Here is a 27,777-nt window from a genome sequence, read left to right on the forward strand (position 1 = left end):
ATTTGGAGGCCTGGACCACCCTACCACATCTCATTAGGAGGCCTGGCCCACCCTACCGCATCTCATTAGGAGGCCTGGCCCACCCTACCGCATCTCATTAGGAGGCCTGGCCCACCCTACCACATCTCATTAGGAGGCCTGGCCCACCCTACCACATCTCATTAGGAGGCCTGGCCCACCCTACCACATCTCATTAGGAGGCCTGGCCCACCCTACCACATCTCATTAGGAGGCCTGGCCCACCCTACCACATCTCATTAGGAGGCCTGGCCCACCCTACCACATCTCATTAGGAGGCCTGGCCCACCCTACCACATCTCATTAGGAGGCCTGGCCCACCCTACCACATCTCATTAGGAGGCCTGGCCACATCTCATTAGGAGGCCTGGCCCACCACATCTCATTAGGAGGCCTGGCCCACCCTACCACATCTCATTAGGAGGCCTGGCCCACCCTACCGCATCTCATTAGGAGGCCTGGCCCACCCTACTGTATCTCATTGGGAGGCCTGGCCCACCCTACCACATCTCATTAGAGGCCTGGCCCACCCCCACATCTCATTAGGAGGCCTACCCTACCACATCTCATTAGGAGGCCTGGCCCACCCTACCACATCTCATTAGGAGGCCTGGCCCACCCTACCGCATCTCATTAGGAGGCCTGGCCCACCCTACCGCATCTCATTAGGAGGCCTGGCCCACCCTACCGCACTGCCACATCTCATTAGGAGGCCTGGCCCACCCTACCGCATCTCATTAGGAGGCCTGGCCCACCCTACCACATCTCATTAGGAGGCCTGGCCCACCCTACCACATCTCATTAGGAGGCCTGGCCCACCCTACCACATCTCATTAGGAGGCCTGGCCCACCCTACCACATCTCATTAGGAGGCCTGGCCCACCCTACCACATCTCATTAGGAGGCCTGGCCCACCCTACCACATCTCATTAGGAGGCCTGGCCCACCCTACCGCATCTCATTAGGAGGCCTGGCCCACCCTACCACATCTCATTAGGAGGCCTGGCCCACCCTACCACATCTCATTAGGAGGCCTGGCCCACCCTACCACATCTCATTAGGGAGGCCTGGCCCACATCTCTACCACCATCTCATTAGGAGGCCTGGCCCACCCTACCACATCTCATTAGGAGGCCTGGCCCACCCTACCACATCTCATTAGGAGGCCTGGCCCACCCTACCACATCTCATTAGGAGGCCTGGCCCACCCTACCACATCTCATTAGGAGGCCTGGCCCACCCTACCACATCTCATTAGGAGGCCTGGCCCACCCTACCGCATCTCATTAGGAGGCCTGGCCCACCCTACCGCATCTCATTAGGAGGCCTGGCCCACCCTACCACATCTCATTAGGAGGCCTGGCCCACCCTACCACATCTCATTAGGAGGCCTGGCCCACCCTACCGCATCTCATTAGGAGGCCTGGCCCACCCTACCACATCTCATTAGGAGGCCTGGCCCACCCTACCACATCTCATTAGGAGGCCTGGCCCACCCTACCACATCTCATTAGGAGGCCTGGCCCACCCTACCACATCTCATTAGGAGGCCTGGCCCACCCTATCTCATTAGGAGGCCTGGCCCACCCATCATCTCATTAGGAGGCCTGGCCCACCCTACCACATCTCATTAGGAGGCCTGGCCCACCCTACCGCATCTCATTAGGAGGCCTGGCCCACCCTACCACATCTCATTAGGAGGCCTGGCCCACCCTACCACATCTCATTAGGAGGCCTGGCCCACCCTACCACATCTCATTAGGAGGCCTGGCCCACCCTACCACATCTCATTAGGAGGCCTGGCCCACCCTACCACATCTCATTAGGAGGCCTGGCCCACCCTACCACATCTCATTAGGAGGCCTGGCCCACCCTACCACATCTCATTAGGAGGCCTGGCCCACCCTACCACATCTCATTAGGAGGCCTGGCCCACCCTACCGCATCTCATTAGGAGGCCTGGCCCACCCTACCACATCTCATTAGGAGGCCTGGCCCACCCTACCACATCTCATTAGGAGGCCTGGCCCACCCTACCACATCTCATTAGGAGGCCTGGCCCACCCTACCACATCTCATTAGGAGGCCTGGCCCACCCTACCACATCTCATTAGGAGGCCTGGCCCACCCTACCACATCTCATTAGGAGGCCTGGCCCACCCTACCACATCTCATTAGGAGGCCTGGCCCACCCTACCACATCTCATTAGGAGGCCTGGCCACCCCCATCTCATTAGGAGGCCTGGCCCACCCTACCACATCTCATTAGGAGGCCTGGCCCACCCTACCGCATCTCATTAGGAGGCCTGGCCCACCCTACCGCATCTCATTAGGAGGCCTGGCCCACCCTACCGCATCTCATTAGGAGGAGGCCTACCACATCTCCACCCTACCACATCTCATTAGGAGGCCTGGCCCACCCTACCACATCTCATTAGGAGGCCTGGCCCACCCTACCACATCTCATTAGGAGGCCTGGCCCACCCTACCACATCTCATTAGGAGGCCTGGCCCACCCTACCACATCTCATTAGGAGGCCTGGCCCACCCTACCACATCTCATTAGGAGGCCTGGCCCACCCTACCACATCTCATTAGGAGGCCTGGCCCACCCTACCACATCTCATTAGGAGGCCTGGCCCACCCTACCACATCCCACCCTACCACATCTCATTAGGAGGCCTGGCCCACCCTACCACATCTCATTAGGAGGCCTGGCCCACCCTACCACATCTCATTAGGAGGCCTGGCCCACCCTACCACATCTCATTAGGGAGGCCTGGCCCACCCTACCATCTCATCTAGGAGGCCTGGCCCACCCTACCACATCTCATTAGGAGGCCTGGCCCACCCTACCACATCTCATTAGGAGGCCTGGCCCACCCTACCACATCTCATTAGGAGGCCTGGCCCACCCTACCACATCTCATTAGGAGGCCTGGCCCACCCTACCACATCTCATTAGGAGGCCTGGCCCACCCTACCACATCTCATTAGGAGGCCTGGCCCACCCTACCACATCTCATTAGGAGGCCTGGCCCACCCTACCACATCTCATTAGGAGGCCTGGCCCACCCTACCACATCTCATTAGGAGGCCTGGCCCACCCTACCACATCTCATTAGGAGGCCTGGCCCACCCTACCACATCTCATTAGGAGGCCTGGCCCACCCTACCACATCTCATTAGGAGGCCTGGCCCACCCTACCACATCTCATTAGGAGGCCTGGCCCACCCTACCACATCTCATTAGGAGGCCTGGCCCACCCTACCACATCTCATTAGGAGGCCTGGCCCACCCTACCACATCTCATTAGGAGGCCTGGCCCACCCTACCACATCTCATTAGGAGGCCTGGCCCACCCTACCGCATCTCATTAGGAGGCCTGGCCCACCCTACCACATCTCATTAGGAGGCCTGGCCCACCCTACCACATCTCATTAGGAGGCCTGGCCCACCCTACCACATCTCATTAGGAGGCCTGGCCCACCCTACCACATCTCATTAGGAGGCCTGGCCCACCCTACCACATCTCATTAGGAGGCCTGGCCCACCCTACCACATCTCATTAGGAGGCCTGGCCCACCCTACCACATCTCATTAGGAGGAGGCCTGGCCATCTCATTAGGAGGCCTGGCCCACCCTACCACATCTCATTAGGAGGCCTGGCCCACCCTACCACATCTCATTAGGAGGCCTGCCCACCCTACCACATCTCATTAGGAGGCCTGGCCCACCCTACCACATCTCATTAGGAGGCCTGGCCCACCCTACCACATCTCATTAGGAGGCCTGGCCCACCCTACCACATCTCATTAGGAGGCCTGGCCCACCCTACCACATCTCATTAGGAGGCCTGGCCCACCCTACCACATCTCATTAGGAGGCCTGGCCCACCCTACCACATCTCATTAGGAGGCCTGGCCCACCCTACCACATCTCATTAGGAGGCCTGGCCCACCCTACCACATCTCATTAGGAGGCCTGGCCCACTCATTAGGAGGCCTGGCCCACCCCACATCTCATTAGGAGGCCTGGCCCACCCTACCACATCTCATTAGGAGGCCTGGCCCACCCTACCACATCTCATTAGGAGGCCTGGCCCACCCTACCGCATCTCATTAGGAGGCCTGGGCATCTCATTAGGAGGCCTGGCCCACCCTACCACATCTCATTAGGAGCCTGGCCCACCCTACCACATCTCATTAGGAGGCCTGGCCTCATTAGAGGCCTGGCCCTACCACATCTCATTAGGAGGCCTGGCCCACCCTACCACATCTCATTAGGAGGCCTGGCCCACCCTACCACATCTCATTAGGAGGCCTGGCCCACCCTACCACATCTCATTAGGAGGCCTGGCCCACCCTACCACATCTCATTAGGAGGCCTGGCCCACCCTACCACATCTCATTAGGAGGCCTGGCCCACCCTACCACATCTCATTAGGAGGCCTGGCCCACCCTACCACATCTCATTAGGAGGCCTGGCCCACCCTACCACATCTCATTAGGAGGCCTGGCCCACCCTACCACATCTCATTAGGAGGCCTGGCCCACCCTACCACATCTCATTAGGAGGCCTGGCCCACCCTACCACATCTCATTAGGAGGCCTGGCCCACCCTACCACATCTCATTAGGAGGCCTGGCCCACCCTACCACATCTCATTAGGAGGCCTGGCCCACCCTACCACATCTCATTAGGAGGCCTGGCCCACCCTACCACATCTCATTAGGAGGCCTGGCCCACCCTACCACATCTCATTAGGAGGCCCTACCACATCTCATTAGGAGGCCTGGCCCACCCTACCACATCTCATTAGGAGGCCTGGCCCACCCTACCACATCTCATTAGGAGGCCTGGCCCACCCTACCACATCTCATTAGGAGGCCTGGCCACATCTCATTAGAGGCCTGGCCCACCCTACCACATCTCATTAGGAGGCCTGGCCCACCCTACCACATCTCATTAGGAGGCCTGGCCCACCCTACCACATCTCATTAGGAGGCCTGGCCCACCCTACCACATCTCATTAGGAGGCCTGGCCCACCCTACCACATCTCATTAGGAGGCCTGGCCCACCCTACCACATCTCATTAGGAGGCCTGGCCCACCCTACCACATCTCATTAGGAGGCCTGGCCCACCCTACCACATCTCATTAGGAGGCCTGGCCCACCACATCTCCTACCACATCTCATTAGGAGGCATCTCATTAGGAGGCCTGGCCCACCCTACCACATCTCATTAGGAGGCCTGGCCCACCCTACCACATCTCATTAGGAGGCCTGGCCCACCCTACCACATCTCATTAGGAGGCCTGGCCCACCCTACCACATCTCATTAGGAGGCCTGGCCCACCCTACCACATCTCATTAGGAGGCCTGGCCCACCCTACCACATCTCATTAGGAGGCCTGGCCCACCCTACCACATCTCATTAGGAGGCCTGGCCCACCCTACCACATCTCATTAGGAGGCCTGGCCCACCCTACCACATCTCATTAGGAGGCCTGGCCCACCCTACCACATCTCATTAGGAGGCCTGGAGGCCATTGGCCCACCCTACCACATCTCATTAGGAGGCCTGGCCCACCCTACCACATCTCATTAGGAGGCCTGGCCCACCCTACCACATCTCATTAGGAGGCCTACCACATCTCCACCCTACCACATCTCATTAGGAGGCCTGGCCCACCCTACCACATCTCATTAGGAGGCCTGGCCCACCCTACCACATCTCATTAGGAGGCCTGGGAGGCCTGGCCCACCCTACCACATCTCATTAGGAGGCCTGGCCCACCCTACCACATCTCATTAGGAGGCCTGGCCCACCCTACCGCATCTCATTAGGAGGCCTGGCCCACCCTACCACATCTCATTAGGAGGCCTGGCCCACCCTACCACATCTCATTAGGAGGCCTGGCCCACCCTACCACATCTCATTAGGAGGCCTGGCCCACCCTACCACATCTCATTAGGAGGCCTGGCCCACCCTACCCATCTCATTAGGAGGCCTGGCCCACCCTCATTAGGAGGCCTGGCCCACCCTACCACATCTCATTAGGAGGCCTGGCCCACCCTACCACATCTCATTAGGAGGCCTGGCCCACCCTACCACATCTCATTAGGAGGCCTGGCCCACCCTACCACATCTCATTAGGAGGCCTGGCCCACCCTACCACATCTCATTAGGAGGCCTGGCCCACCCTACCACATCTCATTAGGAGGCCTGGCCCACCCTACCACATCTCATTAGAGGCCTGGCCCACCCTACCACATCTCATTAGGAGGCCTGGCCCACCCTACCACATCTCATTAGGAGGCCTGGCCCACCCTACCACATCTCATTAGGAGGCCTGGCCCACCCTACCCACATCTCATTAGGAGGCCTGGCCCACCCTCATCTCATTAGGAGGCCTGGCCCACCCTACCACATCTCATTAGGAGGCCTGGCCCTACATCTCATTAGGAGGCCTACCCCACATCTCATTAGGAGGCCTGGCCCACCCTACCACATCTCATTAGGAGGCCTGGCCCACCCTACCACATCTCATTAGGAGGCCTGGCCCACCCTACCACATCTCATTAGGAGGCCTGGCCCACCCTACCACATCTCATTAGGAGGCCTGGCCCACCCTACCACATCTCATTAGGAGGCCTGGCCCACCCTACCACATCTCATTAGGAGGCCTGGCCCATCTCCCTACATCTCATTAGGAGGCCATCTCATTAGGAGGCCTGGCCCACCCTACCACATCTCATTAGGAGGCCTGGCCCACCCTACCACATCTCATTAGGAGGCCCTACCACATCTCATTAGGAGGCCTGGCCCACCCTACCACATCTCATTAGGAGGCCTGGCCCACCCTACCACATCTCATTAGGAGGCCTGGCCCACCCTACCACATCTCATTAGGAGGCCTGGCCCACCCTACCACATCTCATTAGGAGGCCTGGCCCACCCTACCACATCTCATTAGGAGGCCTGGCCCACCCTACCACATCTCATTAGGAGGCCTGGCCCACCCTACCACATCTCATTAGGAGGCCTGGCCCACCCTACCACATCTCATTAGGAGGCCTGGCCCACCCTACCACATCTCATTAGGAGGCCTGGCCCACCCTACCACATCTCATTAGGAGGCCTGGCCCACCCTACCACATCTCATTAGGAGGCCTGGCCCACCCTACCACATCTCATTAGGAGGCCTGGCCCACCCTACCACATCTCATTAGGAGGCCTGGCCCACCCTACCACATCTCATTAGGAGGCCTGGCCCACCCTACCACATCTCATTAGGAGGCCTGGCCCACCCTACCACATCTCATTAGGAGGCCTGGCCCACCCTACCACATCTCATTAGGAGGCCTGGCCCACCCTACCACATCTCATTAGGAGGCCTGGCCCACCCTACCACATCTCATTAGGAGGCCTGGCCCACCCTACCACATCTCATTAGGAGGCCTGGCCCACCCTACCACATCTCATTAGGAGGCCTGGCCCACCCTACCACATCTCATTAGGAGGCCTGGCCCACACCCTACCACATCTCATTAGGAGGCCTGGCCCCACATCTCTACCTACCACATCTCATTAGGAGGCCTGGCCCACCCTACCACATCTCATTAGGAGGCCTGGCCCACCCTACCACATCTCATTAGGAGGCCTGGCCCACCCTACCACATCTCATTAGGAGGCCTGGCCCACCCTACCACATCTCATTAGGAGGCCTGGCCCACCCTACCACATCTCATTAGGAGGCCTGGCCCACCCTACCACATCTCATTAGGAGGCCTGGCCCACCCTACCACATCTCATTAGGAGGCCTGGCCCACCCTACCACATCTCATTAGGAGGCCTGGCCCACCCTACCACATCTCATTAGGAGGCCTGGCCCACCCTACCACATCTCATTAGGAGGCCTGGCCCACCCTACCACATCTCATTAGAGGCCTGGCCCACCCTACCACATCTCATTAGGAGGCCCCACCCTACCACATCTCATTAGGAGGCCTGGCCCACCCTACCACATCTCATTAGGAGGCCTGGCCCACCCTACCACATCTCATTAGGAGGCCTGGCCCACCCTACCACATCTCATTAGGAGGCCTGGCCCACCCTACCACATCTCATTAGGAGGCCTGGCCTCAGGCCCCTACCCTACATCTCATTAGGGAGGCCTGGCCCACCCTACCACATCTCATTAGGAGGCCTGGCCCACCCTACCACATCTCATTAGGAGGCCTGGCCCACCCTACCACATCTCATTAGGAGGCCTGGCCCACCCTACCACATCTCATTAGGAGGCCTGGCCCACCCTACCACATCTCATTAGGAGGCCTGGCCCACCCTACCACATCTCATTAGGAGGCCTGGCCCACCCTACCACATCTCATTAGGAGGCCTGGCCCACCCTACCACATCTCATTAGGAGGCCTGGCCCACCCTACCACATCTCATTAGGAGGCCTGGCCCACCATCTCTACCACATCTCATTAGGAGGCCTGGCCCACCCTACCACATCTCATTAGGAGGCCTGGCCCACCCTACCACATCTCATTAGGAGGCCTGGCCCACCCTACCACATCTCATTAGGAGGCCTGGCCCACCCTACCACATCTCATTAGGAGGCCTGGCCCACCCTACCCCATCTCATTAGGAGGCCTGGCCCACCCTACCACATCTCATTAGGAGGCCTGGCCCACCCTACCACATCTCATTAGGAGGCCTGGCCCACCCTACCACATCTCATTAGGAGGCCTGGCCCACCCTACCACATCTCATTAGGAGGCCTGGCCCACCCTACCACATCTCATTAGGAGGCCTGGCCCACCCTACCACATCTCATTAGGAGGCCTGGCCCACCCTACCCCATCTCATTAGGAGGCCTGGCCCACCCTACCACATCTCATTAGGAGGCCTGGCCCACCCTACCACATCTCATTAGGAGGCCTGGCCCACCATCTCATTACCACATCTCATTAGGAGGCCTGGCCCACCCTACCACATCTCATTAGGAGGCCTGGCCCACCCTACCACATCTCATTAGGATCACCCTCATCTCATTAGGAGGCCTGGCCCACCCTACCACATCTCATTAGGAGGCCTGGCCCACCCTACCACATCTCATTAGGAGGCCTGGCCCACCCTACCACATCTCATTAGGAGGCCTGGCCCACCCTACCACATCTCATCTCAGGAGGCCTGGCCCACCCTACCACATCTCATTAGGAGGCCTGGCCCCCTACCGCATCTCATTAGGAGGCCTGGCCCACCCTACCACATCTCATTAGGAGGCCTGGCCCACCCTACCACATCTCATTAGGAGGCCTGGCCCCCATCTCCTGGAGGCCTGGCCCATCTCATTAGGAGGCCTGGCCCACCCTACCGCATCTCATTAGGAGGCCTGGCCCACCCTACCGCATCTCAATATCTCATTAGGAGGCCTGGCCCACCCTACCGCATCTCATTAGGAGGCCTGGCCCACCCTACCACATCTCATTAGGAGGCCTGGCCCACCCTACCACATCTCATTAGGAGGCCTGGCCCACCCTACCACATCTCATTAGGAGGCCTGGCCCACCCTACCACATCTCATTAGGAGGCCTGGCCCACCCTACCACATCTCATTAGGAGGCCTGGCCCACCCTACCACATCTCATTAGGAGGCCTGGCCCACCCTACCACATCTCATTAGGGAGGCCTGGCCCATCTCATTAGGAGGCCTGGCCCCACATCTCATTAGGAGGCCTGGCCCACCCTACCACATCTCATTAGGAGGCCTGGCCCACCCTACCACATCTCATTAGGAGGCCTGGCCCACCCTACCACATCTCATTAGGAGGCCTCCCCACCCTACCACATCTCATTAGGAGGCCTGGGCATCTCATTAGGAGGCCTGGCCCACCCTACCACATCTCATTAGGAGGCCTGGCCCATCTCATTAGGAGGCCTACCCATCTCATTAGGAGGCCTGGCCCACCCTACCACATCTCATTAGGAGGCCTGGCCCACCCTACCACATCTCATTAGGAGGCCTGGCCCACCCTACCACATCTCATTAGGAGGCCTGGCCCACCCTACCACATCTCATTAGGAGGCCTGGCCCACCCTACCACATCTCATTAGGAGGCCTGGCCCACCCTACCACATCTCATTAGGAGGCCTGGCCCACCCTACCACATCTCATTAGGAGGCCTGGCCCACCCTACCACATCTCATTAGGAGGCCTGGCCCACCCTACCACATCTCATTAGGAGGCCTGGCCCACCCTACCGCATCTCATTAGGAGGCCTGGCCCACCCTACCACATCTCATTAGGAGGCCTGGCCCACCCTACCACATCTCATTAGGAGGCCTGGCCCACCCTACCCCATCTCATTAGGAGGCCTGGCCCACCCTACCACATCTCATTAGGAGGCCTGGGCCCATCTCCTAGGAGGCCTGGCCCACCCTACCACATCTCATTAGGAGGCCTGGCCCACCCTACCACATCTCATTAGGAGGCCTGGCCCACCCTACCACATCTCATTAGGAGGCCTGGCCCACCCTACCACATCTCATTAGAGGCCTGGCCCACCCTACCACATCTCATTAGGAGGCCTGGCCCACCCTACCACATCTCATTAGGAGGCCTGGCCCACCCTACCACATCTCATTAGGAGGCCTGGCCCACCCTACCACATCTCATTAGGAGGCCTGGCCCACCCTACCACATCTCATTAGGAGGCCTGGCCCACCCTACCACATCTCATTAGGAGGCCACCCCCATCTCATTAGGAGGCCTACCACATCTCATTAGGAGGCCTGGCCCACCCTACCACATCTCATTAGGAGGCCTGGCCCACCCTACCACATCTCATTAGGAGGCCTGGCCCACCCTACCACATCTCATTAGGAGGCCTGGCCCACCCTACCACATCTCATTAGGAGGCCTGGCCCACCCTACCACATCTCATTAGGAGGCCTGGCATCTCATTAGGAGGCCTGGCCCACCCTACCACATCTCATTAGGAGGCCTGGCCCACCCTACCCACATCTCATTAGGAGGCCTGGCCCACCCTACCACATCTCATTAGAGGCCTGGCACCCTACCACATCTCATTAGGAGGCCTGGCCCACCCCTACCCACATCTCATTAGGAGGCCTGGCCCACCCTACCACATCTCATTAGGAGGCCTGGCCCACCCTACCACATCTCATTAGGAGGCCTGGCCCACCCTACCACATCTCATTAGGAGGCCTGGCCCACCCTACCACATCTCATTAGGAGGCCTGGCCCACCCTACCACATCTCATTAGGAGGCCTGGCCCACCCTACCACATCTCATTAGGAGGCCTGGCCCACCCTACCACATCTCATTAGGAGGCCTGGCCCACCCTACCACATCTCATTAGGAGGCCTGGCCCACCCTACCGCATCTCATTAGGAGGCCTGGCCCACCCTACCACATCTCATTAGGAGGCCTGGCCCACCCTACCGCCCACCCTACCACATCTCATTAGGAGGCCTGGCCCACCCTACCACATCTCATTAGGAGGCCTGGCCCACCCTACCACATCTCATTAGGAGGCCTGGCCCACCCTACCACATCTCATTAGGAGGCCTGGCCCACCCTACCACATCTCATTAGGAGGCCTGGCCCACCCTACCACATCTCATTAGGAGGCCTGGCCCACCCTACCACATCTCATTAGGAGGCCTGGCCCACCCTACCATCATCTCATTAGGAGGCCTGGCCCACCCTATCCATTGGGAGGCATCTCATTAGGAGGCCTGGCCCACCCTACCACATCTCATTAGGAGGCCTGGCCCACCCTACCACATCTCATTAGGAGGCCTGGCCCACCCTACCACATCTCATTAGGAGGCCTGGCCCACCCTACCACATCTCATTAGGAGGCCTGGCCCACCCTACCGTATCTCATTAGGAGGCCTGGCCCACACATCCTACCACATCTCATCTTAGGAGGCCTGGCCCACCCTACCACATCTCATTAGGAGGCCTGGCCCACCCTACCACATCTCATTAGGAGGCCTGGCCCACCCTACCACATCTCATTAGGAGGCCTGGCATCTCATTAGGAGGCCTGGCCCACCCTACTGCATCTCATTAGAAGGCCTGGCCCACCCTACCGCATCTCATTAGGAGGCCTGGCCCACCCTACCACATCTCATTAGGAGGCCCACCCTACCACATCTCATTAGTCGGCCTGGCCCACCCTACCACATCTCATTAGGAGGCCTGGCCCACCCTACCACATCTCATTAGGAGGCCTGGCCCACCCTACCACATCTCATTAGGAGGCCTGGCCCACCCTACCACATCTCATTAGGAGGCCTGGCCCACCCTACCACATCTCATTAGGAGGCCTGGCCCACCCTACCACATCTCATTAGGAGGCCTGGCCCACCCTACCACATCTCATTAGGAGGCCTGGCCCACCCTACCACATCTCATTAGGAGGCCTGGCCCACCCTACCACATCTCATTAGGAGGCCTGGCCCACCCTACCACATCTCATTAGGAGGCCTGGCCCACCCTACCACATCTCATTAGGAGGCCTGGCCCACCCTACCACATCTCATTAGGAGGCCTGGCCCACCCTACCACATCTCATTAGGAGGCCTGGCCCACCCTACCACATCTCATTAGGAGGCCTGGCCCACCCTACCACATCTCATTAGGAGGCCTGGCCCACCCTACCACATCTCATTAGGAGGCCTGGCCCACCCTACCACATCTCATTAGGAGGCCTGCCCACCCTACCACATCTCATTAGGAGGCCTGGCCCACCCTACCACATCTCATTAGGAGGCCTGGCCCACCCCACATCACCACATCACATCTCATTAGGAGGCCTGGCCCACCCTACCACATCTCATTAGGAGGCCTGGCCCACCCTACCACATCTCATTAGGAGGCCTGGCCCACCCTACCACATCTCATTAGGAGGCCTGGCCCACCCTACCACATCTCATTAGGAGGCCTGGCCCACCCTACCACATCTCATTAGGAGGCCTGGCCCACCCTACCACATCTCATTAGGAGGCCTGGCCCACCCTACCACATCTCATTAGGAGGCCTGGCCCACCCTACCACATCTCATTAGGAGGCCTGGCCCACCCTACCACATCTCATTAGGAGGCCTGGCCCACCCTACCACATCTCATTAGGAGGCCTGGCCCACCCTACCACATCTCATTAGGAGGCCTGGCCCACCCTACCACATCTCATTAGGAGGCCTGGCCCACCCTACCACATCTCATTAGGAGGCCTGGCCCACCCTACCACATCTCATTAGGAGGCCTGGCCCACCCTACCACATCTCATTAGGAGGCCTGGCCCACCCTACCACATCTCATTAGGAGGCCTGGCCCACCCTACCACATCTCATTAGGAGGCCTGGCCCACCCTACCACATCTCATTAGGAGGCCTGGCCCACCCTACCACATCTCATTAGGAGGCCTGGCCCACCCTACCACATCTCATTAGGAGGCCTGGCCCACCCTACCACATCTCATTAGGAGGCCTGGCCCACCCTCATCTCATTAGGAGGCCTGGCCCACCCTACCACATCTCATTAGGAGGCCTGGCCCACCCTACCACATCTCATTAGGAGGCCTGGCCCACCCTACCACATCTCATTAGGAGGCCTGGCCCACCCTACCACATCTCATTAGGAGGCCTGGCCCACGTCATCTCATTAGGAGGCCTGGCCCACCCCACATCTCATTAGGAGGCCTGGCACCCTACCACATCCACCCTACCACATCTCATTAGGAGGCCTGGCCCACCCTACCATCTCATCTCATTAGGAGGCCTGGCCCACCCTACCACATCTCATTAGGAGGCCTGGCCCACCCTACCACATCTCATTAGGAGGCCTGGCCCACCCTACCACATCTCATTAGGAGGCCTGGCCCACCCTACCACATCTCATTAGGAGGCCTGGCCCACCCTACCACATCTCATTAGGAGGCCTGGCCCACCCTACCACATCTCATTAGGAGGCCTGGCCCACCCTACCACATCTCATTAGGAGGCCTGGCCCACCCTACCACATCTCATTAGGAGGCCTGGCCTACCCTACCACATCTCATTAGGAGGCCTGGCCCACCCTACCACATCTCATTAGGAGGCCTGGCCCACCCTACCACATCTCATTAGGAGGCCTGGCCCACCCTACCACATCTCACATCTCATTAGGAGGCCTGGCCCACCCTACCACATCTCATTAGGAGGCCTGGCCCACCCTATCCACATCTCATTAGGAGGCCTGGCCCACCCTACCCATCTCATTAGGAGGCCTACCACATCTCATTAGGAGGCCTGGCCCACCCTACCACATCTCATTAGGAGGCCTGGCCCACCCTACCACATCTCATTAGGAGGCCTGGCCCACCCTACCACATCTCATTAGGAGGCCTGGCCCACCCTACCACATCTCATTAGGAGGCCTGGCCCACCCTACCACATCTCATTAGGAGGCCTGCCCACCCTACCACATCCCACCCTACCACATCTCATTAGGAGGCCTGGCCCACCCTACCACATCTCATTAGGAGGCCTGGCCCACCCTACCACATCTCATTAGGAGGCCTGGCCCACCCTACCACATCTCATTAGGAGGCCTGGCCCACCCTACCACATCTCATTAGGAGGCCTGGCCCACCCTACCACATCTCATTAGGAGGCCTGGCCCACCCTACCACATCTCATTAGGAGGCCTGGCCCACCCTACCACATCTCATTAGGAGGCCTGGCCCACCCTACCACATCTCATTAGGGAGGCCTGGCCCCACCCTACCACATCTCATTAGGAGGCCTGGCCCACCCTACCACATCTCATTAGGAGGCCTGGCACATCTCCCTACCACATCTCATTAGGAGGCCTGGCCCACCCTACCACATCTCATTAGGAGGCCTGGCCCACCCTACCACATCTCATTAGGAGGCCTGGCCCACCCTACCACATCTCATTAGGAGGCCTGGCCCATCTCATTAGGAGGCCTGGCCCACCCTACCACATCTCATTAGGAGGCCTGGCCCACCCTACCACATCTCATTAGGAGGCCTGGCCCACCCTACCACATCTCATTAGGAGGCCTGGCCCACCCTACCACATCTCATTAGGAGGCCTGGCCCACCCTACCACATCTCATTAGGAGGCCTGGCCCACCCTACCACATCTCATTAGGAGGCCTGGCCCTGGCCCCTACCACATCTCATTAGGAGGCCTGGCCCACCCTACCACATCTCATTAGGAGGCCTGGCCCACCCTACCACATCTCATTAGAGGCCTGGCCCACCCTACCACATCTCATTAGGAGGCCTGGCCCACCCTACCACATCTCACTAGGAGGCCTGGCCCACCCTACCACATCTCATTAGGAGGCCTGGCCCACCCTACCACATCTCATTAGGAGGCCTGGCCCACCCTACCACATCTCATTAGGAGGCCTGGCCTACCCTACCGCATCTCAATATCTCATTTGGAGGCCTGGACCACCCTACCACATCTCATTAGGAGGCCTGGCCCACCCTACCGCATCTCATTAGGAGGCCTGGCCTACCCTACCACATCTCATTAAGAGGCCTGGCCCACCCTACCGCATCTCATTAGGAGGCCTGGCCCACCCTACCACATCTCAGGCCTGGCCCATCTCATTAGGAGGCCTGGCCCACCCTACCACATCTCATTAGGAGGCCTGGCCCACCCTACCACATCTCATTAGGAGGCCTGGCCCACCCTACCACATCTCATTAGGAGGCCTGGCCACATCTCATTAGGAGGCCTGGCCCACCCTACCACATCTCATTAGGAGGCCTGGCCCACCCTACCACATCTCATTAGGAGGCCTGGCCCACCCTACCACATCTCATTAGGAGGCCTGGCCCACCCTACCACCCACCACATCTCATTAGGAGGCCTGGCCCACCCTACCACATCTCATCTACCACATCTCATTAGGAGGCCTGGCCCACCCTACCACATCTCATTAGGAGGCCTGGCCCACCCTACCACATCTCATTAGGAGGCCTGGCCCACCCTACCACATCTCATTAGGAGGCCTGGCCCACCCTACCGCATCCACATCTCATTAGGAGGCCTGGAGGCCTGGCCCACCCTACCACATCTCATTAGGAGGCCTGGCCCACCCTACCACATCTCATTAGGAGGCCTGGCCCACCCTACCACATCTCATTAGGAGGCCTGGCCCACCCTACCACATCTCATTAGGAGGCCTGGCCCACCCTACCACATCTCATTAGGAGGCCTGGCCCACCCTACCACATCTCATTAGGAGGCCTGGCCCACCCTACCACATCTCATTAGGAGGCCTGGCCCACCCTACCACATCTCATTAGGAGGCCTGGCCCACCCTACCACATCTCATTAGGAGGCCTGGCCCACCCTACCACATCTCATTAGGAGGCCTGGCCCACCCTACCACATCTCATTAGGAGGCCTGGCCCACCCTACCACATCTCTCATTAGGGAGGCCTGGCCCACCCTACCACATCTCATTAGGAGGCCTGGCCCACCCTACCACATCTCATTAGGAGGCCTGGCCCACCCTACCACATCTCATTAGGAGGCCTGGCCCACCCTACCACATCTCATTAGGAGGCCTGGCCACATCTCATTAGGAGCCCACCCTACCACATCTCATTAGGAGGCCTGGCCCACCCTACCACATCTCATTAGGAGGCCTGGCCATTAGGAGGCCCCTACCACATCTCATTAGGAGGCCTGGCCCACCCTACCACATCTCATTAGGAGGCCTGGCCCACCCTACCCATCTCATTAGGAGGCCTGGCCCACCCTACCACATCTCATTAGGAGGCCTGGCCCACCCTACCACATCTCATTAGGAGGCCTGGCCCACCCTACCACATCTCATTAGGAGGCCTGGCCCTACCACATCTCATTAGGAGGCCTGGCCCACCCTACCACATCTCATTAGGAGGCCTGGCCCACCCTACCGCATCTCATTAGGAGGCCTGGCCCACCCTACCGCATCTCATTAGGAGGCCTGGCCCACCCTACCACATCTCATTAGGAGGCCTGGCCCACCCTACCACATCTCATTAGGAGGCCTGGCCCACCCTACCACATCTCATTAGGAGGCCTGGCCCACCCTACCGCATCTCATTAGGAGGCCTGGCCCACCCTACCACATCTCATTAGGAGGCCTGGCCCACCCTACCACATCTCATTAGGAGGCCTGGCCCACCCTACCACATCTCATTAGGAGGCCTGGCCCACCCTACCACATCTCATTAGGAGGCCTGGCCCACCCTACCACATCTCATTAGGAGGCCTGGCCCACCCTACCACATCTCATTAGGAGGCCTGGCCCATCTCCTACCACATCTCATTAGGAGGCCTGGCCCACCCTACCACATCTCATTAGGAGGCCTGGCCCACCCTACCGCATCTCATTAGGAGGCCTGGCCCACCCTACCACATCTCATTAGGAGGCCTGGCCCACCCTACCACATCTCATTAGGAGGCCTGGCCCACCCTACCACATCTCATTAGGAGGCCTGGCCCACCCTACCACATCTCATTAGGAGGCCTGGCCCACCCATCTAGGAGGCATCTCACCCTACCACATCTCATTGGAGGCCCCACCCTACCACATCTCATTAGGAGGCCTGGCCCACCCTACCACATCTCATTAGGAGGCCTGGCCCACCCTACCACATCTCATTAGGAGGCCTGCCCACCCTACCACATCTCATTAGGAGGCCTGGCCCACCCTACCATCATCTCATTAGGGAGGCCTACCACATCCCACCCTACCACATCTCATTAGGAGGCCTGGCCCACCCTACCACATCTCATTAGGAGGCCTGGCCCACCCTACCACATCTCATTAGGAGGCCTGGCCCACATCTCTACCACCCATCTCATTAGGAGGCCTGGCCCACCCTACCACATCTCATTAGGAGGCCTGGCCCACCCTACCCACCCTGGCCCACCACATCTCATCTCATTAGGAGGCCTGGCCCACCCTACCACATCTCATTAGGAGGCCTGGCCCACCCTACCACATCTCATTAGGAGGCCTGGCCCATCTCCTAGGCCTGGCCCACATCTCATCTTAGGAGGCCTGGCCCACCCTACCACATCTCATTAGGAGGCCTGGCCCACCCTACCACATCTCATTAGGAGGCCTGGCCCACCCTACCACATCTCATTAGGAGGCCTGGCCCACCCTACCACATCTCATTAGGAGGCCTGGCCCACCCTACCCCATCTCATTAGGAGGCCTACCACATCTCATTAGGAGGCCTGGCCCACCCTACCACATCTCATTAGGAGGCCTGGCCCACCCTACCACATCTCATTAGGAGGCCTGGCCTACCCTACCACATCTCAATATCTCATTTGGAGGCCTGGACCACCCTACCACATCTCATTAGGAGGCCTGGCCCACCCTACCACATCTCATTAGGAGGCCTGGCCCACCCTACCACCTCACCGTATCTCATTAAGCGCCCTCGCCCACTCGACCGCAGCTCATTAGGAGGCCTGGCCCACCCTACCACATCTCATTAGGAGGCCTGGCCCATCTCATTAGGAGGCCTACCACATCTCATTAGGAGGCCTGGCCCACCCTACCACATCTCATTAGGAGGCCTGGCCCACCCTACCACATCTCATTAGGAGGCCTGGCCTACCACATCTCATTAGGAGGCCTGGCCCACCCTACCACATCTCATTAGGAGGCCTGGCCCACCCTCCCGCATCTCATTAGGAGGCCTGGCCCACCCTACCACATCTCATTAGGAGGCCTGGCCCACCCTACCACATCTCATTAGGAGGCATGGCCCACCCTACCACATCTCATTAGGAGGCCTGGCCCACCCTACCACATCTCATTAGGAGGCCTGGCCCACCCTACCATATCTCATTAGGAGGCCTGGCCCACCCTACCACATCTCATTAGGAGGCCTGGCCCACCCTACCACATCTCATTAGGAGGCCTGGCATCTCATTAGGAGGCCTGGCCCACCCTACCACATCTCATTAGGAGGCCTGGCCCACCCTACCACATCTCATTAGGAGGCCTGGCCCACCCTACCACATCTCATTAGGAGGCCTGGCCCACCCTACCACATCTCATTAGGAGGCCTGGCCCACCCTACCACATCTCATTAGGAGGCCTGGCCCACCCTACCACATCTCATTAGGAGGCCTGGCCCACCCTACCACATCTCATTAGGAGGCCTGGCCCACCCTACCACATCTCATTAGGAGGCCTGGCCCACCCTACCACATCTCATTAGGAGGCCTGGCCCACCCTACCATATCTCATTAGGAGGCCTGGCCCACCCTACCACATCTCATTAGGAGGCCTGGCCCACCCTACCACATCTCATTAGGAGGCCTGGCCCACCCTACCACATCTCATTAGGAGGCCTGGCCCACCCTACCACATCTCATTAGGAGGCCTGGCCCACCCTACCACATCTCATTAGGAGGCCTGGCCCACCTACCACATCTCATTAGGAGGCCTGGCCCACCCTACCACATCTCATTAGGAGGCCTGGCCCACCCTACCACATCTCATTAGGAGGCCTGGCCCACCCTACCACATCTCATTAGGAGGCCTGGCCCACCCTACCACATCTCAGGAGGAGGCCTGGCCCACCCTACCACATCTCATTGGAGGCCTGGCCCACCCTACCACATCTCATTAGGAGGCCTGGCCCACCCTACCACATCTCATTAGGAGGCCTGGCCCACCCTACCACATCTCATTAGGAGCCTGGCCCACCCTACCACATCTCCCACCCTACCACATCTCATTAGGAGGCCTGGCCCACCCTACCACATCTCATTAGGAGGCCTGGCCCACCCTACCACATCTCATTAGGAGGCCTGGCCCACCCTACTACATCTCATTAGGAGGCCTGGCCCACCCTACCACATCTCATTAGGAGGCCTGGCCCACCCTACCACATCTCATTAGGAGGCCTGGCCCACCCTACCACATCTCATTAGGAGGCCTGGCCCACCCTACCACATCTCATTAGGAGGCCTGGCCCACCCTACCACATCTCATTAGGAGGCCTGGCCCACCCTACCACATCTCATTAGGAGGCCTGGCCCTACCCATCTCTCATTAGGAGGCCTGGCCCACCCTACCACATCTCATTAGGAGGCCTGGCCCACCCTACCACATCTCATTAGGAGGCCTGGCCCACCCTACCACATCTCATTAGGAGGCCTGGCCCACCCTACCACATCTCATTAGGAGGCCTGGCCCACCCTACCACATCTCATTAGGAGGCCTGGCCCACCCTACCACATCTCATTAGGAGGCCTGGCCCACCCTACCACATCTCATTAGAGGCCTGGCCCACCCTACCACATCTCATTAGGAGGCCTGGCCCACCCTACCACATCTCATTAGGAGGCCTGGCCCACCCTACCACATCTCATTAGGAGGCCTGGCCCACCCACATCTCATTAGGAGGCCTGGCCCACCATCTCATCTCAGGAGGCCTGGCCCATCTCCCTACCACATCTCATTAGGAGGCCTGGCCCACCCTACCACATCTCATTAGGAGGCCTGGCCCACCCTACCACATCTCATTAGAGGGCCCACCCTACCGCATCTCATTAGGAGGCCTGGCCACCCTCATCTCATTAGGAGGCCTGGCCCACATCTCTACCACATCTCATTAGGAGGCCTGGCCCACCCTACCACATCTCATTAGGAGGCCTGGCCCACCCTACCACATCTCATTAGGAGGCCTGGCCCACCCTACCACATCTCATTAGGAGGCCTGGCCCACATCCTAGGAGGCCACATCTCATCTAGGAGGCCTGGCCCACCCTACCACATCTCATTAGGAGGCCTGGCCCACCCTACCACATCTCATTAGGAGGCCTGGCCCACCCTACCGCATCTCATTAGGAGGCCTGGCCCACCCTACCACATCTCATTAGGAGGCCTGGCCCACCCTACCACATCTCATTAGGAGGCCTGGCCCACCCTACCACATCTCATTAGGAGGCCTGGCCCACCCTACCACATCTCATTAGGAGGCCTGGCCCACCCTACCACATCTCATTAGGAGGCCTGGCCCACCCTACCACATCTCATTAGGAGGCCTGGCCCTACCCCTAGGAGGCCTGGCCCACCCTACCACATCTCATTAGGAGGCCTGGCCCACCCTACCACATCTCATTAGGAGGCCTGGCCCACCCTACCACATCTCATTAGGAGGCCTGGCCCACCCTACCACATCTCATTAGGAGGCCTGGCCCACCCTACCACATCTCATTAGGAGGCCTGGCCCACCCTACCACATCTCATTAGGAGGCCTGGCCCACCCTACCACATCTCATTAGGAGGCCTGGCCCACCCTACCACATCTCATTAGGAGGCCTGGCCCACCCTACCACATCTCATTAGGAGGCCTGGCCCACCCTACCACATCTCATTAGAGGCCTGGCCCACCCTACCACATCTCATTAGGAGGCCTGGCCCACCCTACCACATCTCATTAGGAGGCCTGGCCCACCCTACCACATCTCATTAGGAGGCCTGGCCCACCCTACCACATCTCATTAGGAGGCCTGGCCCACCCTACCACATCTCATTAGGAGGCCTGGCCCACCCTACCACATCTCATTAGGAGGCCTGGCCCACCCTACCACATCTCATTAGGAGGCCTACCACATCTCCACACCTACCACATCTCATTAGGAGGCCTGGCCCACCCTACCACATCTCATTAGGAGGCCTGGCCCACCCTACCACATCTCATTAGGAGGCCTGGCCCACCCTACCACATCTCATTAGGAGGCCTGGCCCACCCTACCACATCTCATTAGGAGGCCTGGCCCACCCTACCACATCTCATTAGGAGGCCTGGCCCACCCTACCACATCTCATTAGGAGGCCTGGCCCACCCTACCACATCTCATTAGGAGGCCTGGCCCACTCATCTTAGGAGGCCTGGCCCACCGCATCTCATTAGGAGGCCTGGCCCACCCTACCACATCTCATTAGGAGGCCTGGCCCACCCTACCACATCTCATTAGGAGGCCTGGCCCACCCTACCACATCTCATTAGGAGGCCTGGCCCACCCTACCGCATCTCATTAGGAGGCCTGGCCCACCCTACCACATCTCATTAGGAGGCCTGGCCCACCCTACCACATCTCATTAGGAGGCCTGGCCCACCCTACCACATCTCATTAGGAGGCCTGGCCCACCCTACCACATCTCATTAGGAGGCCTGGCCCACCCTACCACATCTCATTAGGAGGCCTGGCCCACATCTACCACATCTCATTAGGAGGCCTGGCCCACCCTACCACATCTCATTAGGAGGCCTGGCCCACCCTACCGCATCTCATTAGGAGGCCTGGCCCACCCTACCACATCTCATTAGGAGGCCTGGCCCACCCTACCACATCTCATTAGGAGGCCTGGCCCACCCTACCACATCTCATTAGGAGGCCTGGCCCACCCTACCACATCTCATTAGGAGGCCTGGCCCACCCTACCACATCTCATTAGGAGGCCTGGCCCACCCTACCACATCTCATTAGGAGGCCTGGCCCACCCTACCACATCTCATTAGGAGGCCTGGCCCACCCTACCACATCTCATTAGGAGGCCTGGCCCACCCTACCGCATCTCATTAGGAGGCCTGGCCCACCCTACCACATCTCATTAGGAGGCCTGGCCCACCCTACTGTATCTCATTAGGAGGCCTGGCCCACCCTACTGTATCTCATTAGGAGGCCTGGCCCACCCTACCACATCTCATTAGGAGGCCTGGCCCACCCTACCACATCTCATTAGGAGGCCTGGCCCACCCTACCACATCTCATTAGGAGGCCTGGCCCACCCTACCACATCTCATTAGGAGGCCTGGCCCACCCTACCGCATCTCATTAGGAGGCCTGGCCCACCTAGAGGCAAATGTGATTGAGACTGATAGAAAGCGAGACAGACAATTTTGTGCAATCATCAAAGAGCAGATCAATATTTTTACTTTGACAAACAAACCCTCTGCTCCTGACAGCTTCATTCTTTGGGACACATTGAAGGCCTACCTGAGGGGACAGATTATTTCCTGTACTAAAGGGTTGAAGAGAAAACACGGTGCGGAACTGAGTGCTCTTGAATCTGAAATCTCAGAGCTAGAGAAAACCTACCAAAGTGGCCCGACTAAAGATCTATACAGGCTTTTGGTAAATAAAAAACTTAAATATAATATTCTGAACACATATCAAGCTGAGAGGGCCATCACTAAATCAAAACAGCGTTATTACGAGCTTGGAGAGAAAGCTCACAAAGTATTGGCATGGCAACTGAAAGCAGAGGAAAGTAAGAGGACAATTAATGCCATAGAAACTCTCACTAAAGAGACATCTTTCGACCCTACTGAAATTAATAATACTTTTAAGAAATACTATGAAGACCTCTACACTTCCCAATCAAGCGATGATCTATCAGAGATAGACTCCTTTCTCTCCTCTCTCAACCTCCCATGCCTGTCAGGGGAAGACAGCGAGCGCCTGAGTGAACACTTCTCAGTCCCTGAATTGTTGGAGGCCATTATATCCTTACCTTCTAATAAATCTCCTGGGGAGGATGGCTTCCCTCCAGAGTTCTATGAAGAATTTAGGGAGCTGTTGGTCCCCTACCTTATGGAGGTACTTAAAAAAGCCAGAGAAGACAACTGCTTTCTAGAGTCCTTCTCTCAAGCAGTGATTACTGTAATCGACAAGAAAGGGGAAAACCCGCTAAAGTGAGCCTCCTATAGACCAATCTCTCTCCTTAACACAGATTGTAAACTGGTCACCAAGATGCTATCTAAGAGACTGGAGTCATGTCTTCCCCTGTTGGTCAACCCAGATCAGACTGGCTTCATAATTAATAGATTGTCCTCCAATAATCTCAGAAGGTTCTTTGATATAATTCAACTTGCTAACAAAAACAAAATACCTGGTGTCGCAGTCTCCCTCGACGCTGAAAAGGCCTTTGATAGGGTTGAATGGCCATACCTCTTTCGCGTCTTGGAAAAGTTCGGTTTAGGTACCGTGTTTGTAAATTTGATAAAATCACTCTACAAATCTCCTAAAGCTATGATTGCTACCAATGGGATTACTTCCTCCTCTTTCCCTCTTTATAGGGGGAACAGACAAGGTTGCCCAATTAGCCCCCACCTCTTTGCCCTCGCCATCGAACCATTGGCTGAGGCTATTAGAACGTGCCCTGACATACATGGCTTTGAGGTGGGCCCCCATACCCATAAATTATCACTCTTTGCGGACGACCTTATCTTATTTCTAACAAACCCAGAACACTCCCTCTCTCACTTGCAGATCCTACTACAGTGTTATAGTTCTTTCTCTGGATATAAGGTCAATCTCGATAAAAGTGAAATCTTACCGCTGTCTGTCTTTGACCATCATACCATCAAGCACAAGTTTCCTTTTAGATGGTCGCCTATGGGCTTCACATATTTGGGCATAATGGTGGATGGTAATCTGAACAACCTCTATAAACTCAATCTGGCCAGTTTGTTGCAAAAGGTGGAGGTTGACCTTTGTAAATGGATGGACTTACCTCTCACTCTACTGGGTAGAATCAATGTAATTAAAATGAATGTCCTGCCCAGGGTTCTATATCTGTTTCAATCTCTCCCTATCCCTGTTCCCGCAGCATTTTTTTCCTCTCTCGACAAGCTGACCAGACGGTTTATCTGGCACGGCAAAACCCCTAGGGTTGGCCTGGATAAACTGACCCTTGATTACAGTCCCCAATTTTATAATGTACTACTGGGCTGCACAGTCTAGGTTTCTGGCTCAGAGGTTTGACAATGGTCCCTCTCCCTCATGGTTGAACATTGAAAGGCTTGAGGTAAATGATGACACTGGGGCAGATTTGTTTTACAAATGGGACAGAAAATCTATAAAAACCATCACAGACAACCCTTTAATCATACATTCTGTCCTGGCATGGTGCAAACTGCATGAGCTGTTCGGACGAGGGGAATTCCTTTCCCCTAAAACCCCTTTATGGAACAATAGATTGATCCCTATGTTTTTCCAGAATAGTAACTTTTAGACCATGGTCTGATAAGGGGATCACTCTTCTGGAACATTGTTACGAGGAGGGAGTTCTTATGTCTTTTGATCAGCTGAAACAGAAATACCACTTGCCTAACAGGGACTTCTTTAGCTACCTACAACTACGAAACGTTATTAGGGTGACTCTCAAGGGACAATGGAACCTAACTAAGATGTCACCTATTGAACAACTCTGCAACACAGACCAACCACTGTTCAAGACCATTTCCCGTGTTTACAATGCTCTTATGTCAGGACTAACACTGCCTGGGCTAAATAAACCCCGACTTAGATGGGAGAGAGATCTGGGTATTGATCTTGATGAGGATCTATGGAGTGACCTATGCAGGGATGGGGTTACATCCACATTGAACTCTGGATACAGACTGATCCAGTTTAATTTCCTCCATCAGCTCTATATCACCCCATCTAGACTGCACAGGTTCAACCCAGATATCTCCTCCCTATGTTTTAGATGTGGCTCAGGAACATTCCTCCATCAGCTCTATATCACCCCATCTAGACTGCACGGGTTCAACCCAGATATCTCCTCCCTATGTTTTAGATGTGGCTCAGATGAAGGAACATTCCTCCATCAGCTCTATACCACCCCATCTAGACTGCACAGGTTCAACCCAGATATCTCCTCCCTATGTTTTAGATGTGGCTCAGATGAAGGAACATTCCTCCATTCCACTTGGCAGTGTTCAAAACTACACGGTTTCTGGCAGGGGGTATGTGATACCATATTCACAAATTCACGGGGTTGCATTCCCTTTAGACCCGGAGGTCTGTCTACTGGGTAACTTTACTAACACCAATCTTAGGCAAAGCCATACTATAAAGCTAACAGAAATATTGCTAGCGATTGCCAAGAAATGTATTGCCTTGAAATGGAAATTGGATTCCTCCCTGCCAGTTGCAATGTTGCTTTCGGAAGTTAATAGTTGTATCCCTTTGGAGAAAATCACTTACTGCTTGAGGAATAAGTTAAAGACATTTTACAGAATTTGAAAGGGGGTGAGAACCATGTGCCTCCTAGGTTTTGTATCGAAGTCAATGTAGCCAGAGGAGGATGGAAGCCAGCTGTCCTCAAGTCATGGTGCTACCCTACAGAGTGCTGTTGAGGTTACTGTAGAACGTCATCACAAAACAGAGTGTTTTAATCAGTTATTTGGTGATGTGAATATATTTAGTATGGTTTTATCTAAAAAATTATCTAAAAAATTATTACTTTAAAAATGTTCCACAATTTTTATTTTTATGAAATTCACAGAGGAGGATGGCCCTCCTCTGGTGTACAGGTGTGTGTGTGTGTGTGTGTGTGTGTGTGTGTGTGTGTGTGTGTGTGTGTGTGTGTGTGTGTGTGTGTGTGTGTGTGTGTGTGTGTGTGTGTGTGTGTGTGTGTGTGTGTGTGTGTGTGTGTGTGTGTGTAGTACAGACCAGGCTGTTCGCTGCCACCTCCAGCAGACTGAGGTAGGCCAGGCGGGGGGGTTCGGCACACAGCAGACGACGCTCTGACCAGCTCAGAAACCTCTGACCCTCAGCATCAATCCACGACCTCAGCCACTGGAGCGCACAGTCACACCGCCACGGGTTCTCTGTAGAGGAGGGTTCATTTATGTAATTCTGTCTCCGGTCCCAGTCCGTTGTGTTTAAAATGATGTTCCTGCTTTCTCTTCCTTCACTGTCCCCTTACTGGGATTGAACCAGTGGTCCTCTGATCACAAACACACTTGGCGACCCGCCGGGACTAGTTGTGCTATATCACCACTGGCAACATTTTACAAGCTAGCTGCAGAGGGAGTTTAGGACGTGCCCTTCCCTGTACCTGTGACTCTGAGGACCTGCAGGCTGACGAGGGGCTGTAGGGAGGCTGGTCCGAGGGTGTGGAGCTGGTTCCTGCTGAGGTCCAGGAGAGCCAGGGAGGAGAGTCCAGCCAGAGCTTGGTCACCCAGCACCTCTATACTGTTCTCCTGGAGGTGTAGCTCCTGTAGACTCTGTGGGGGGTAGAGGTTAGGGGTCAGGTGTAGACTGTGGGGGGGTTAGAGGTTAGGGGTCAGGTGTAGACTCTGTGGGGGGTTAGAGGCTAGGGGTCAGGTGTAGACTCTGTTGGTGGGTTAGAGGTTAGGGGTCAGGTGTAGACTCTGTTCTGTAGGGTTAATCCTCTACAGTCTAATCCCGGTTCTAAACCGTTGGAGGGAGGGGGGGTTCTGTAGGGTTAACTCTCTATAGTATAATCCCTGTCTAAACTGTTGGAGGGAGGGGGGTTCTGTAGGGTTAACTCTCTACAGTCTAATCCCTGTCTAAACCGTTGGAGGGAGGGGGGGTTCTGTAGGGTTAACTCTCTACAGTCTAATCCCTGTCTAAACCGTTGGAGGGGGGGGGGGTTCTGTAGGGTTAACTCTCTACAGTCTAATCCCGGTTCTAAACCGTTGGAGGGAGGGGGGGTTCTGTAGGGTTAACTCTCTACAGTCTAATCCCTGTCTAAACTGTTGGAGGGAGGGGGGGTTCTGTAGGGTTAACTCTCTACAGTCTAATCCCGGTTCTAAACCGTTGGAGGGAGGGGGGGTTCTGTAGGGTTAACTCTCTACAGTCTAATCCCTGTCTAAACCGTTGGAGGGAGGGGGGGTTCTG

At 56.9% G+C, this 27,777-nt stretch overlaps 1 protein-coding gene across 1 annotated transcript in view; it reads right to left on the reverse strand.

The window, feature by feature from the left end:
* The window catches only part of LOC118382047 (leucine-rich repeat-containing protein 24-like), a 37,612-nt gene that overhangs the window by 6,185 nt on the left and 3,650 nt on the right, over positions 1-27,777 (reverse strand). Inside the window, exons 3-4 of the mRNA XM_052464303.1 lie at positions 26,972-27,140; positions 26,584-26,741 (exon numbers count right to left, since the gene is read on the reverse strand). Coding sequence (XP_052320263.1) covers positions 26,584-26,741; positions 26,972-27,140 — 327 coding nt within the window. The remainder of the gene's footprint in view (positions 1-26,583; positions 26,742-26,971; positions 27,141-27,777) is intronic.

The sequence above is a fragment of the Oncorhynchus keta genome, chromosome 15, assembly GCF_023373465.1.
Source record: "Oncorhynchus keta strain PuntledgeMale-10-30-2019 chromosome 15, Oket_V2, whole genome shotgun sequence".
NCBI classification, from domain to species: Eukaryota; Metazoa; Chordata; class Actinopteri; order Salmoniformes; family Salmonidae; genus Oncorhynchus; species Oncorhynchus keta.